Source organism: Sphaerodactylus townsendi, linkage group LG03 (genome assembly GCF_021028975.2).
Source record: "Sphaerodactylus townsendi isolate TG3544 linkage group LG03, MPM_Stown_v2.3, whole genome shotgun sequence".
In the NCBI taxonomy this organism is placed as follows: domain Eukaryota; kingdom Metazoa; phylum Chordata; class Lepidosauria; order Squamata; family Sphaerodactylidae; genus Sphaerodactylus; species Sphaerodactylus townsendi.
The window spans coordinates 9108810-9124334 of NC_059427.1; the positions used below are offsets into that span (position 1 = coordinate 9108810).

A 15525-nucleotide genomic window follows, 5' to 3' on the forward strand; every position below is an offset into this window, starting at 1 on the left:
TCTGTCTACAGCTGCATGGATGTTGTATGCACAGAAATAGAGACATGAAAAAATTTCAACAAAGGAAGACCAGATACAGAAAGTCACAAAATATTCAGAAAAAGCAAACAACTTCATTAAGGGACAGTATAAAACTGGAAACATTTAACGGACTATCTATTGAAAACAATAGGGTAGAAGAGAAATAATTGCAGGATTTGAGATCTATTGTTTTTATGGGGCTCTTCTCTTTTTTAAAAATATTTTTATTGTATCATTTGAATTTTACAGTTTATAGTAATTTCCTTCTTCATACATTTTCAAATGATACTTCCCCCCTTTTCTCCCTCCCCCCATTACTTCTTCTTCATAGTTTTATCACACAAACAGCAGTAAGTTCATTGTCTGTTGCCTCTTCTCCCATATTTCTTCATTGACTCGAGCTTCTTTCATCCAGTCCATGTATAGTATCCATATCTTCAAAATTTCATTGTGTTTATCTTGCCACGTCTTATTTTTGGTTAATGCTCCGAAAATATCAAGTGTCACTTGTTCCCAGATATATTTCTAAACATTTCTGAAGTGTCCATTTTTTCTTTTCTTTTCAACCAAAGGCTATTGTTGCATGTGCTTGCTTTAAGTCATTTATTTTATACATATAACTATATTGTTTATCCCACCCTTCTGTCTTCCATTACACCCATGAACATTAAGGTCATTATTTAAATCAATATTTATCCTCACCAGTTTCTCGATATGTAACAATACAATTGTCCAAAATTTTTTTACTTCTGCACATTCTATCCACATATGAAGCTTATTATAATATGCCTCTTGGTCACCACAGTGCCAGCATTTAGAACTAAGTCCTTTTATCATGTATGCTAGTTGTTCTGGTGTTCTATACCATTTTAATATCACTTTTCTTTCTAACTCCATATATTTCTCAATCTTTATATTTTTCCAACTGTCTATTAATTTTTCAGTATTACCAATGTCTGGAAATCCTTCCTTCTCCCATTTTTGTTTCAATGTTCTTATAATGAATTCCTTATTATCTACCATATATTTGTAAACATGCCCTAGAATTTTCCCTTTGCATTTTCCATATATTTTATTATTTATTTATTTATTAGTTTTATATACCGCCCTCCCCCTGAGGGCTCAGGGTGGTTCACAACAGGTTAAAACATACCTTAAAACATAATTTAAATACTAATTACATAAAAACAGAACCCATTTTAAAATGTGGATGGCGTCTGGCTCCCCCCTCCCCCCCTTGTGCCCACGGGAGGCCAGATGACATGGTAGATGTATCTTTACCCTGGCTGGCAAAACGCCTGGTGGAACAGGTCTGTCTTGCAGGCCCTGCGGAAACTCTGTAAGTCCCGCAGGGCCCTGATCTCCCTAGGGAGCCTGTTCCACCAGGTAGGGGCCAGGGCTGAAAAGGCCAGCCTGATCATTTTTGGGCCAGGGCCAGGGATCACGAGTAGGTCCTCCTCCGAGTTCCAGACATTTCGACATTATACATTCTTCTTTTATCCGTGAAACCTTTATCCTTTCCCAAATGCCTCTCAAAACCAACCAGTTCTCATTTCCTTCTATCTCTATAAAATTTTGTAATGTCATAATTTCTCCTCCTTCCCTAATCAAATTTGCCACAGTTTGAATTCATTTTCTTTTCAATATTTTTATCACTTTTTTTTGCCAACCACACTTCTTAAAGGTGCCACATCCAGGATGCCAGGCATCCATTTACCTCTCCATTTTTCCAATATATCTAGCAAGACCTTTCTTGGTCCTATTGCTTTTTTATTTCCTTTCTTTAACTCTTTATTGTTATTATTTCCATTTCCCTCCATGACTCTGGAACCCTCTGCCCTCTTAAAATATGGTTAAACAATATCTGCTAGCCATGCAGAGTGAACTTCTTTCCACACACTGAGCATACAAAAGTACTTTCCATTATCCAGGGAGTACCCTCCAAACTATTAAGAGAAGAAGGGGATCAATTTTGGGTGCCTCATCTGAGAGTGGACAGGGGAAGGTCTCTCCCCGTATGGGTTCTCTGATGCTTTTGAAAAGTGTTACTATGACTGAATCTCTTTCCACACTGAGTATTCAAAAGGTCTCCCCGTGTGAATTCTTTGATGATTTTGAAGAGAGCTACTATGACTGAATCTCTTTCCACACTCTAAGCATTCAAAAGGTCTCTCCTTTGTGTGAGTTCTTTGATGTGTTTGAAGATGGGCACTCTGACTGAATCTCTTTCCACACTCTGAGCATTCATAAGGTTTCTCCTTTGTGTGTGTTCTTAGATGCCTTTGAAGAGTGCAATTCAGATTGAATCTCTTTCCACACACTGAGCATTCAAAAGGTCTCTCCTTTGTGTGAGTTCTTTGATGCTTTTGAAGACTGCTAATGTCAATGAATCTCTTTCCACACTCTGTGCATTCAAAAGGTCTCTCGGTGTGAGTCCTTTGATGCCTTTGAAGATGGCCACTCTGACTGAATCTTTTTCCACACTCTGAGCATTCAACATGTCTCTCATTTGAATGAGTTCTTTGATGTGTGTGAAGATGGCCACTCTGACTGAATCTCTTTCCACACTCTATACATTCAAAAGGTCTCTCCTTTGTGTGTGTTCTTTGATGCCTTTGAAGAGTGTTATTCAGACTGAATCTCTTTCCACACTCTGAGCATTCAAAAAGTCTCTCCTTTGTGTGTGTTCTTTGATGTCGTTGAAGATGGCCACTCTGACTGAATCTCTTTCCACACTCTGAGCATTCAAAAGGTCTCTCCTTTGTGTGTGTGCTTTGATGCATTTGAAAACTGCTGCTCCAGCGGAATCTTTTTCCACACTCTGCGCATTGAAAAGGTCTCTCCTTTGTGTGAGTTCTTTGATGCCTTTGAAGACTGCTTCTTTGACTGAATCTCTTTCCACACTCTGAGCACTCAAAAGGTCTCTCCTTTGTGTGAATTCTTTGATGTATGTGAAGATAGGCTCTCTGACTGAATCTCTTTCCACAATCTGAGCATTCAAAAGGTCTCTCATTTGTGTGACTCCTTTGATGCCTTTGAAGATGGCCACTCTGACTGAATCTCTTTCCACACTCTGAGCATTCAAAAGGTCTCTCCTTTGTGTGAGTTCTTTGATGCTTTTGAAGATTGCTAATGTCAATGAATCTCTTTCCACACTCTGTGCATTCAAAAGGTCTCTCATTTGTGTGAGTTTTGTGATGCCGTTGAAGACTGGTATTCCGAATGAATCTCTTTCCACATTCTGAGCATTCAAAAGGTCTATCCTTTGTGTGAGTTCTTTGGTGCAACAGGAGCTTTGATCTGCAGCTTAAGAACTTTCCACACCAAAAACATTTATGTGCCCTTATTATACTGTGCTTTGGAAGATGTACATTACCCTTTCTTATATCAAAGAAGGCCTTTCCACTCTCTATGCGGATTAATGGATTCTCTCCTGATTGAATCTGACAATGGTTTTGAAAAAGATCTGATTTTTGTGAGAAGCTCCTGTCACAGTCTGTGCAGCTATAAGGTTTCTCGCCTTTATATGTTCTTTGATGGCGAGGTATCTCTGTTCTGTGGACAAAATTCTTTCCAAACTCCAAGCACTGATGGGTCTTCTTTCCAGTGTGCATTTGCAGATAAATCTCATATCGGCTTTGATCTGAGAAGGTCATCCCACATTCCAAGCACTTACATGCTTCCTCTGCTATTTGGATTAGTTCATTGAAATCCTGCCCTTGGCATGAAATAGGTTTATCCCTATTTTCAGCCATGTGACTTCCTTTCCACTTATTAGGCCCATCTCGATTCCTGAAGATTCCTTCCAAATCTTTGTTCTGTACTTTATTTAGCACTGTCTCATCACCCTCATTCCACTGTTCATCCCCTGCTGGAATAAAAAGGAAATCCTGTTACAATCTGCACAAGGAAGTCTGATCTTCCCTAGAAGTTCCATCCACACACAAATGTTTCACTACATTATCATACACTTTGAAAGAACATTGAAGCCTGCTGCCCCAGAAAAGCTTGGTTTGCAATCTAACTGCCAGGACTACAACTCCCAGCAAGCACCAGCTCCCGCCTTTTCACAACAGAGCAGGAAAACGAGTTGGGAAGCCACATCCCACCAGAGCTTCCTAGCCAATGAGAGGCCAGAGACCAGGAGGGGGAGAGGGAGTTGATTGGTTGCTATTGCGTTTAGGAATAAATAAGAATCCTCAGTTCCAGCACCCTGTAGTTAGGGCAACACAAATCAATAAAGTTTCTTTTTTAAAGTTAGCTTTGTCTGAGTGTGTTCAGCCTTACACTAACGATTGTACACGCCCTCACCTGACTGAGCTTGATGGGATGAAACGGCTGGTTTCCTATTGAAGGTCTTTCTGCACTTCAGGCAGTCATACAATTTCTCTCCTAAAGGAATTTGCCTCTCAGAAATTATTCTTACTGAAAGTCTTTCCAAAGGCCAGATTTTCATTTTTGAGAACCCACCACTCATGTGGAGTAGGGGGGAATCAAATCTTTCACTCCAGATCAGAGTCCATCGCTCTCACATATTACACCATGATGCCTCTTCAGATCACAGTTAGAGGGGATCACTGTAATCCCATCTGGAGAGCATGTTCTAATTGAGAAATTAGGATGTGGCTCCTTCCAGAGTCTTCTTGAAGAAGCAGTGATGTCGTGGTTAAGAGTAGCAAAGCGGTGAAAGGTGTGTTAACGAGCAGGTTCAATATAATCTGGAGAGGAACCTTGGGTTTGGATTCCCCGCTTCCTGCCACTCTGAGCCGAGGTGAGGCTTATCGTCTAGAATTCAGATTAGCCTGTGCACTCCAACACATGCCAGCTGGGTGACCTTGGGCTAGTCACAGTTCTTCTGAGTTCTCTCAGACCCACCTACCGCACAGGGAGTTTGTTGGGGCGGGGGGTGGGGGGGAGGAAGGGAAACAAGATTGTCAGTTCCTTTGAGTCTCCCTACAGGAGAGAAAGGGAGGGGGGTATAAATCCAAACTCTTCTTCTTCTTCTCCTCTCAGTCCTGCATTGGCCTCAGGCTGGAACACTTCTCTGTGGTTTGGGTAATGGCCACAACACTGGAATCAGCTGACATGGACAAACACTTGAGTCAGCTGACAAGGGAGCAAATAGTGGAACAGACCTCAATGCAACGTATTAGTGTTCAAGATTTTGATTAGTTAATAATCCCAAAGGCAGAAATGTGTGATTCTGGCACCTGTGAAAGTTCCTTACCCAGAGAAGCTACGCTCTTATAGTTCTCCAGCATGACGTCTTCATAAAGAGATCTTTGGTCTGGAACTAGCAGGGCCCATTCTTCCTCTGTGAAAGACATGGCCACCTCTTCAAAAGAAACCAGAGACTGAAAGAAAAGGCAGAGACTTCAGTCTTCAGAGGTCATGCCAGGCAGAGATGGTGTGTTGGAAGGGGACATTTTGGGAGGGTTCAGGGGGTAAAAGGAGTGCCGTTCAGAGCCTTTTGCCTGGGCCCCCTCAGCACCAGCTGTAACAGAAAAAGTCCCCTGAGAAAGGAGAGAGGAGACTCCCTGCTGTCCTTGCCTCACCCTCACATACCCTGGACTGGAGGAACTGTAGCAGCTGTTTTCACCCTGCTGCAAAACAAGAACCCTGAACACTGCTTCTTCACTGCTCATGCGAGGGAGGGAAAAGGGAAGAAGGAGAATTAGCCTCCCGCCTCCTATTCTATCTGGCCAGCTTGTGTAGAACCCATGCTTCCTGCATCCCGGTTCCCAGGGCTGTGAAACCTTGCCCTATGTACACCCAGCAAGAAGACTCAGCCTTTCTAGAAAGTAGAGGGAGAGGTGGAAGAGAAACACAAGATACTCATGAGCCTTGAGGGACTATAGATGCCACTGACACTAGCTGGGCCCTTGAATCCAGGCTGCTGGAAGAAAAACAGGGAGGCAGAAAGGAAATCATCTGGCACGTCACTAGCACACCAGGGTAAAAAAAACCCCGGATGTGAATTAAGTATCTGCAGAAACGGAGAGTAATCTCAATGGGTGTCCATAGCATCTGCTGATCCACTGATGTCACATCTGGGTTTTTGGCCACAGGCAACATCAACATGGCATCACACCCACCTCAAGCCCTGCCCGCCCCCAGTCCGGCATCCCTCATCCAGGGCTCTATTTCCTACAGTGCCGAGTCAAATGGCCCAATAAGCTGAGCAGAAAACACTTAGAGCTGTGCTGACCAGAACATGCAGACTTTGTTTGTTCAAAAGACTGAAGAAGTTGGTTGAGATTTGTCTACCTTTTGTTTTGAGCAACTTTTAGTCGCTCCAATGGAGAAAGGAGGGATATGAATATTGTAATCAATGTGAGGAGCTGCCTCCATGAATTTTCTAATCCACTTTTATGATATTGAACATTGAACACCATAATTTGGATGAAGAAGTGTTTCTTTTTTCCCCTGACCAGAATTCTTTACCCGTCGAATTAACTGGGTGCCCCAATCTGACCGAGTCAGATTGAGTCCTTACCACATGAGAGGGCATCTTGGGGACATTCCAGGGCCTGGCCCAGCTGCCCTTCCTCCAACGGAGCTCTTTCCAACTTAACTTCCATCTTCACGGATAGACCCAATCTCTGAAACAGCAGCAACAGCAACAAGTAAGAGAAGGAGTAGAAGGAGAAGAGTTTTGATTTATACCCCACTTTTCTTGACCTAAAAGAGTGTCAAAGTGGCTGACAAACTCCTTCCCTTCTTCTCCCCACAACAGACACCTGAGGTGGGTGGGGCTCAGAGAATTTTGGAGAGAACTTTGACTAACCAAAGGAATTTGGAGAGAAATGTGACTACCACAGGCTCCATGAGGGGGAGCTGGCAAACAAACCTGGTTCACCAGACTGGAGTCCTCCACTCATGTGGAGGAGTGCAGAATTAAATCCAGTTCTCCGGTGTAGAATCCGCCGCTCTTAACCACTACACCAAGGAACAGATCCTGCCCCGCTCCCAGACTCTGAATATTTCTTTAAGTAGGCCTGGTGGGGTTTTCTTTCAACACTGGTGAACTATCTGGAGGAATAAGAAATTCCCCAAAAGAAGGGGCTGCTGATCTTTAATCTTCCATTCAGATGATTGAAACATATCTGGAAAGAGAAGCCCTCACCTGTTCTGCCTGCCTGTTCTCCTCTGCCTGACTCAGGAGGAAACCCTCGGCCAGGAGGCCACTGCTTAGGGAACTTGGTCTCCGCCCACATCCCTCTGACCCAGCGCTTGCATTTCCTGGGGCAGGATGGTCAGAAATGCTCCAGGATCCACCAGGTCCAGGATCTGCTTCTTGGAGTGCCTCTCCGGCTTCAGCCAGCGACTTCTACAAAAGAGAATCCATGGAGCTGGCTGCAAACCTCTAAAAGAACCCATCAGCATCATGGTAGCAGAACTGCCGGAAGAGTTGGCAAAGTTCTTCTGAGTTCACGGGCTCCTGATCCCAGACCTCTGGCACAGCTCTCTCCCAGAATGCAACACCACTCCCAGCTTGGATGAGATGGGGGTCTTTCCTTGCCCTCTTGTCAAGTCCAGGTCCTCCTAGGTGCTGCTCTTCCATCTTCTTCTTCTACTGGGTCGCCTCTGAGTGTGAAAAGATTCCTTTACTCGCTTGGGTATGAAGGCAGGCTTCTTTCTGTGGGTGGGTGGGTGGGTGAGTAGGAGGAAGATATCAACATGTCAGAAAGAAAACAAAAGTGAATGATGACACCTGGTGGATAAGAACAAAAGTGTGGTTTGTCATATTTCGCAGTGCTACATACCAAGCTTTTTGAAATATCATTTGGGCTATTAATTGGTCTCTGGTTCTTCAGTTATTTTGGGTCAGGCTGTTCCAGGGGCTTCGGATGGCTACTAGGTGGGTCAGGAGATATGCCCATCCACAGGCACTGGGGTTTCCTGCTACTGTAGCTCAAGTGTAAATCTTGTGCTGGTGCAGAGTGGGAATCAGGAGTATGGTCTGTGCTTGGATCGAGGCACATGGGTCACTGGGATAAATGGAAATTGGGAGCGGGGCAACAAACCCTGGGGATTTCCAGGCCTTACCTGGATATTGGCAACTCTGCATCTGGGAGATGAGGGGGAGCATCAGACAAAGTCATTAGTGGGACCTGAACTCAGGGCTCCTGTGACTGAGCCCTTGCATTTCTCCTGTTGTGTTGCCTGGGGGGCCTGGAACTCTCTTGCCTGGCAAAAAGAATTGCTCCTCTCACTCAAACCCCAGCGCAGGAAGGACAATCTGACTTTCCATCATGTCTGCCTCCGCCAAGGGTGCTGGGGAGGGATGGGCAGGTGTGGCATGACTCTCACAGTAATGCATGCCCATGTGCCATGTGCCCGTCTGTACATGGTGGGCAGCAGGCTGGTGCCAGGGGGCGTGGGTTCACAAGCATGCTCTGCCCCTCTCTGCCTGTCCCAGGGCAGTCACCTTGTGTGATGATTGGTGGTGTTTCCATGGCTACGGGTGATGGTGCTAGAGACTGTCTGGACCATGGCAGCTTGTTTCTAAAATGTCTCTCCACTGTGCTAGGCAGGTCTTTGACACCAGCTCACAGGCCTGGCTCCCCAAGCACTGGGGTGTTAGGTTATGGTTGTGGATGATCCTAATGCAGGAAGAAGTTCCCTTCCCTCCTGCCCATTTTTACTAATTTATTTATTTTCATTTACTTCACTCAGTTGGGAAACTTCAAAATACCCCACCCTCAGGCAGAGCCAATATAAATGTAACCAAAACACAAGAGAAACTACTGGTACCGCATCTTATTCACTTATTCATTCTGCTATCCTAAACGGCCTGATCTTTTCCCAACCTGCCAGAGGCTCTCCTACGCTACAGTGATTGCTATCTGAATATCAAAATCAGAGGAGGAAAGGGATTTGGGGTGTTTTAAATCCACCACAGAAACTCCTGGGGGTTTGGGGACAGATCCTTGGACTAGTTTTTCCTAGACTGTAGTGTATATCGTAATGTCCCACTTCTAAAGCTACGGCTTTCTCAGGGGAACAGATCTCTGGAGTCTGGAAATCAACTGCAATTCCAGGAGAACTCCAGGCCCCACCTGGAACTCAGCAACCCTCTTAGTAGACTTTCTTGGGGTCACTTTCCCCCCAGAGTGGCAGGCTCAGCATCTAGGCTTGGCTGTCTTCTCTGCTAAGAGGCTTTTGCAGATATTACAATGACTATTTCAGGTTAGGGGAGGGGGTTCTAAGAAAGGGTGCCTCTTGCCTCACTGATTATATCAAATGGTGCCAACCACTAAGTGCGTCCCTGTCTAGCCCTCAAACTCTTAAGGTCCGCCCCAGCCAAGTATAACTTCATTTTAAAAAGAAATGTTTTGAGGAATGGGATAAACGATTAAAAGCATGGGTATTCAACCAAAAAATCGGTAAGAGTAATGAATAAAGTTATACATATGACAAAGAAACTTCTAGGCTGGGGCATTCCAAAGATGCAAGAATATTACGAAGTATTTCAGATTAAGAGTCTGATGGAAATTAAGGAAAATAAAATAGATACATGGATTAAATTTGAGAATGGAATAAATGAAGGGATGGGTAGGTATGGAATATTCACAGATGATATGAATAAAGAAAAACAAAGAGTAATTGGGCCAAGAAAGGTGACGTTGGAAATATGGGAGAAATGAAGGAAAAAATGGATGCCTGGCATCCTGAATTTGACACCACTGGCAAGCATGGGAGGAAAAGAAGGCGTAAAGGTGATAAGGAAACTGACAGAACAGGGAATACACACAGTAGCAAATTTAATAGGGGAAGGAGGCGAATTGATGACGTTACAGAATTTCATAGAGGCGCAGAGAATTGGTTAGTGGTAAGAGGGATTTGGGAAAGAATAAAGGTTTCAAGAATAAAAGGAGAATGTATAATGGCACAATGCCTGAAAGGCTATGAGAAAGATAAAACAAAGATCCTAGGTTTCATATACAATTGTATGGTAGAGGATAAAGAATTAATGAAAAGAGTTTTAAAACAAAAATGGGAGAAGGAAGAAGTGTTAGACGATGAAAAAATAGAACGCATACTGGAAAGTATAAATAATATAAAAATAGAAAAGTATGCAGAGTTGGAAAGAAAAATAATACTTAAATGGTATAGAACTCCAATACAACTAGCTCATATGATTAAAGGACTTAGTCCAAAATGTTGGCACTGTGGAAAACTGGGGGCATATTACACTCATATGTGGATTGAATGTAAAGAGGTAAAAAAAAATTGGTAAAAAATATTGTTGTATATAGAGAAACTTGTGAAGATTAAAATAGCTTTAAACAAAGGTTTGCTGTTTACAGGAATAATTGAGGAGAATAAAATAGATTAAAAATATGGTTTAATGTATAAAAGGATGATAAGAGCTGCACAGGCAGTAATAGCATGGGGATGGAAAGATAAGAAGAAATTGACTATTTTGAAATAGCTTGAGTATATATGGGAACAAATACAACTGGACATTTTTGAAATAATGGCAAGAAATAATTGATGGCAAGAGAAACAGAGAGACGTTTTGAAGCTCTGGACACAATTTATGGACTGGATGAAAGACATTGGAGTCAAAGAAAAAATATGGGAGAAGAGTGCACAAAGAATGAACTTATTGCTGCTTACTTAAATAAATGAGAAAGAAAACTGAGGGGGGGGGGGAGGGAAAAGCGGGGGAAAGTATGGTTTGGAATATGTCAACAAGAATGCATATATTGTATAAATGTACTGAAATTTCAAACTACACAATAAAGTGGGATATCAAATACATATTTTTTCTAATAAAAGAACTGGGAGACTTCCTGTCTTCAACTGTGTGATTCCACCTTTTGACACTTAAATTTATGAAAATAAAAATCAACAAACTTCAAATGTATTTGTTGCTTTTTTATAAGACACAGTATATAGAAAAGCAGTGAAGTATGTGAAACAATGAATGAATATCTACCAGTTCTGGTGGGTTTCTGAATTCTGTCTATCCAGTTTTACGAAGATGAATAGATTTGCAGCTCTTCTCCGCCTTGATGTGTCGTCTGTTTTTTAAACAAAGTTCAAAATTTTTCTTTATTGAAAAAATAAGACACAGGGTATATGTTTTAGTGTCCCCCTTCCTCATCCCAATAATTATTAAGAGTTTGATGTAACTCTGGGATGGGGGATCTTGGGCTATGATGTTTGACAAGTCACCATCTTAATTTATTGTGGTTTATTATAATTAATAGCTAATCAATATTTTATGCTAAATTATTATAATTGTATATGCGATGTTTAATTTTAATGTCTGTGAGCTGCCCTGAGCCTGCCATCATTCAGGAAAGAGCAGGGTACCAAACTGAATAAAATAACATAAAACAAATAGAACAGCAATGAAGCAAGTGAAACCATTATCGTACCAGTATACATAACACTTTCGGCCTGTTTTCTGACTTCTGTCAAACCAGTTCTTTTAAGATGAACAGACCTGCAGCTCGGCTCCGCCTTGGTATGTCATCTGTTCTATCTTTTCAGGTGTTTCCTTGAATGTACAGCCTTCTGAGGGAAGCAACCAGCAGTTCAGGCCCTCCAATCATTCTGGGAAGACGGTGCCTTGTTTTCCTTCTGTGTACCCCAACACTTTAACACCCTCCCCACCACCCTGATAGACTCAGGCCATCACAAGGGCAGTAGGGGTCTCTGCGACCAAGCATCCTTGTGTGTTTGGGGGAAGGGGGGAGAATCTTTAAAAACAGATCCTTAAAAACTCACCTGCAGAGTTATTAATTATAATAAAAGCTATAATTATAATATATTAAGTATAGTAAAATACAATTAATTAAGATGGTGACTTGTCAAATATCATAGCCTAAGATCCTTTAACCCAGTGTTACATCAAACTCTTGGGAGACCAAGGGGAACAGCCCTCAAAATCTCATAATATCCTGGAGGGGGGGGGGGGGGGGGGGTTCCAAATAATGAATCTTCACTTTTTTTTCCTGTGGATCGTTCCAGATTTACAATCAAATTACGTATCATGCCCACAGTTACAGGGACTATCCTTTTTTCAGGGATTATCTGGCCCTTGGTGACAAGGGGAGATTGCAGCCCAGAATGTGACAACTATCAATGTTTCTCTGCATAATGGAAAACTCCTCACCCATAGAACGCTAGTACTGCGAGGAAAAGACCTGTGCCCACTGTCTTGGCTTGTATGAATCAAGTCTGAGATTGTCTCCTAGGCGTGCCTGATGGGGGCCTTTGCTCTGTTCTTCCATCCAGCACCCAGCACTGATGGCCCTGAGGGGATCCTGCAACTCTGGTGCATCTTCTCAAGGAGCCTGGGGGAGACCCCCCACTTTGTACACATGCGGCATAGGAGGAAAGCAGCTCATAATGCAAGCAGCCAGTAATTCAACAGGGAGAATGAGAGGGGGATTGGAAGGGGGGGCTCTCCCTCATCAATTTCCCCCAAAAGCAAAGGTGACAGCTGCATTTTTATATTCTGAGGTGGATGCAAGGAAAGGCCAGCTGGGGCCAGGCTGCCAAGAAGCAGAGGTAGAAGGGGGGCTCCCCCCAAATCTGCAGCCCCTCCTCAGCCTTCATCAATCAGCCCCCCCCCCCCCCCCGTCTAAAGCGGGTAGAAAAGCCATTTCTTGTGGGTCTTAATTCTTGCCTCTCCTATTTTTTAGGGGATTCTTTGTTTTGCACAAAGTGGCTCCTAGCTCCTTCTGGCCTAGGAACCATGTGCGTGTGAACAAGGGAGGATAAGGAAGCTCTTCTCCCAATTCACTGCTCCCCCCTTCCTTTCGCTTTGGGGCCTGCCTAGCAGATCCTGGCCCTACATTTCACCCCATCCTCAAGCCCTCAATGTGAGGGTTTTGGCCCCAGAGGTATCGTTTCCCTCCCCTAGAGAGCCTCTTTTGACCCCTTGGAGCACTTTGCTCAGGGGTCTGCCCTCCCCAATGGAGGATCATCCTCTGCAGACTCAGCCCCTTCTTGAATGAGCCTCATTTGCACAGGCCTTGAATTCCCCGGAGAACATACAGGGGCTGGGGGTCCCCATGCTCACTCCTCTCTCTATGATGCTATATACTCCCCTTGCCCACCCAGATGCCTCCTCTGCAGCCAGCCTCTCACCCCTGGGAGCAGCTGCCAGGAGGTCTGTCCCTAAGCAATCCCCCCCTCCCCAATCCAGCCCCCTCTTCCCCCGCTTTGAAAGCCCGCTTTTGTGTAGCGGTTAAGAAGAGGAGTTTGGATTTATACACACGCACCCTTCTTTCAGGTAAGGAGACTCAAAGGGGCTGAGAATCTCCTTTCCCTCCCCCCCCCCAACAACAAACACCCTGTGAGGTAGGTGGGGCTGAGAGTGCTCAGAAGAACTGTGACTAGCCCAAGGTCACCCAGCTGGCGTGTGTTGTTCACAGGCTAATCTGAATTCCCCAGAAGAGCCTCCACAGCTCAAGCGGCAGAGTGGGGAACCCAACCCGGTTCCTCCAGATGAGAGCACGCCTGCTCTCTACCGCCACTGCTCAGGAGAACCGGATTTGATTCCCAGCTGCGTCACTTGAGCTGCGGAGGCTTATCTGGCGAGCCAAGATTAGCCTGTTCACTCCCACACACGCCAGCTGGGTGACTTTGGGCGAGTCACAGCATTTCAGAGCTCTCTCAGCCCCACCCGCCTCCCAGGGTGTTTGTTGTGAGGGGGGAAGGGCAAGGAGATTGTCAGCCCCTTTGAGTCTCCTGCAGGAGAGAAAGGGGGGGGGGGAATATGAATGCAAACTCTTTCTCTTCTTTCCCACAACCCCCTCCCCGCCAAGAGGACTGGTCCAGACCCTCCGTTGCTTTCTCCCTCCCCCGCACCCTGCTAATCTAAATCACTCGCCAGACCTCCGCAATGCAGGGAAGGGCTTCATCTGACACACACACACAGCCTTGTGCAGAGGGGTGGGGGGAGAGCGGCGCCAGACAGAGCAGCCCCCCGCCCCCCGGCTTTGTTGTGGGGCAGCTCTCCCGGATCGGGGCCCCTGATCCCTCTTCTACCCATCCCACATTTCCCAGCTTTGCACCCCCACCCCCATCCCCATCCCCACCCCACCCCCATCCCCATCCCCACCCCATCCCATCCCATCCCATCCCATCCCACCCCATCCCATCCCATCCCATCCCATCCCATCCCATCCCCTCCCATCCCCATCCCCACCCCCACCCCCCTCCACCCACCCACCCACCCCCATCCCCATCCCCATCCCCATCCATCCATCCCCATCCCCATCCCCATCCCCATCCCCATCCCCATCCCCATCCCCCCCCCCATCCCCATCCCCATCCCCATCCCCATCCCCATCCCCATCCCCATCCCCATCCCCATCCCCATCCCCATCCCCATCCCCATCCCCATCCCCATCCCCATCCCCATCCCCATCCCCATCCCCATCCCCATCCCCATCCCACCCCCATCCCCATCCCCACCCCACCCCCATCCCCACCCCCATCCCCATCCCCATCCCTCTGACTCACCGGGAAGAGGCTGCTGCTGGAGCTGCCAGGACAAGAGTGGAGGCAACAAAAGCCACCCCGGGAAGAAAGGAAGCGGCCTCCCCGCCCCCTTCCTTGCTGGCCTCTCTAGGAGTTCATTTCTTTGGTGCGGAGACAGCCAATGTTGGGGGGGGGGGGGACTCAAATCCTAGAAGCCCACCCCTCCGCTTTGCAAAGGGGCTTTGGGAGAGGAAGGGGTCCCATTCCTCCTTGTGGAGGGATCCTGAGGAGAGATCAAGGAGAATCTGCCCCGGGGATCAGGGGGCTGGATCTGGCTGCAGTGAGAGGCTGGCGGGGGCGGGCAGCACAGCAGCAGGCAAGGCAGCCTTTCCCCTGCCGGAGATAATGCACGGCTGTGATAACGGGCGCATCTCCCCCTCCCCAAAAGCCTGCTGCCCCCCCCCCTCGTGCTCCCCCTCCCTCGTGCCCCCTCCCCATTTATTTTTATCTTTACCTGGGGGAGGCAAACTGTTTCAGCGCTGTCTTATATGACATGAGGTTTATCATTTCGATGTAATGGTTTTTAATAGGCCGTTTAATCCCTGATTCAGTCTCTCTCCTATTTTTCCAGCGAAAGTGTGAAAAGGATTGTTTAGGGAGCCTAAACGTCTCAAGGGCGCAGAAGGGAGAAAGTTATGCAACCTGCGAAACCTCCCTCCTGCGGTGCAAGGGACGCATCCTGTTGCCTGAGGCTTGTGATCGAGATCCTTCCTCGGGAAAGAAGTGTGTGTGGGGGGGGGGGGGGGGGGGGATCAGAAGAAATTTTGGCACATTTTTCACTGAAGAGATAATCCCATGTTTGGGCTATATCACTTCAGACTGCAGGTGGAGGAAATCATTTGATCAAGAAATTCCCCTCACACAGAAAACTAGCATGTCAAGGAGCAAGACTCTATCTTCTGTTTTCTACATGCAGGGATATTTATTTGTTTATAAAATAGTAGACTATTCAGTCACGGTTAAAGTATTTTCGTAAAAAGCAAAGTCTAAAAC

At 45.8% G+C, this 15525-nt stretch overlaps 1 protein-coding gene and 1 long non-coding RNA gene across 2 annotated transcripts in view; both read right to left on the reverse strand.

Moving 5' to 3' along the window:
• LOC125429873 (zinc finger protein 84-like) overlaps window positions 1–5416 on the reverse strand; it is a 35157-nt gene extending 29741 nt beyond the window's left edge. Inside the window, exons 1-3 of the mRNA XM_048491414.1 lie at window positions 5249–5416; window positions 3285–3892; window positions 2071–2780 (exon numbers count right to left, since the gene is read on the reverse strand). Coding sequence (XP_048347371.1) covers window positions 2071–2780; window positions 3285–3892; window positions 5249–5348 — 1418 coding nt within the window. The 5' untranslated portion in view covers window positions 5349–5416. The remainder of the gene's footprint in view (window positions 1–2070; window positions 2781–3284; window positions 3893–5248) is intronic.
• A 1986-nt stretch (window positions 5417–7402) lies between these two features.
• LOC125428923 lies at window positions 7403–14609 on the reverse strand. The gene is made up of 3 exons (XR_007243888.1): window positions 14515–14609; window positions 10970–11054; window positions 7403–7660 (listed from the first exon to the last, which is right to left on the reverse strand). It is a non-coding gene; the product is annotated as an uncharacterized LOC125428923 (long non-coding RNA).
• Window positions 14610–15525: the final 916 nt, after the last annotated feature.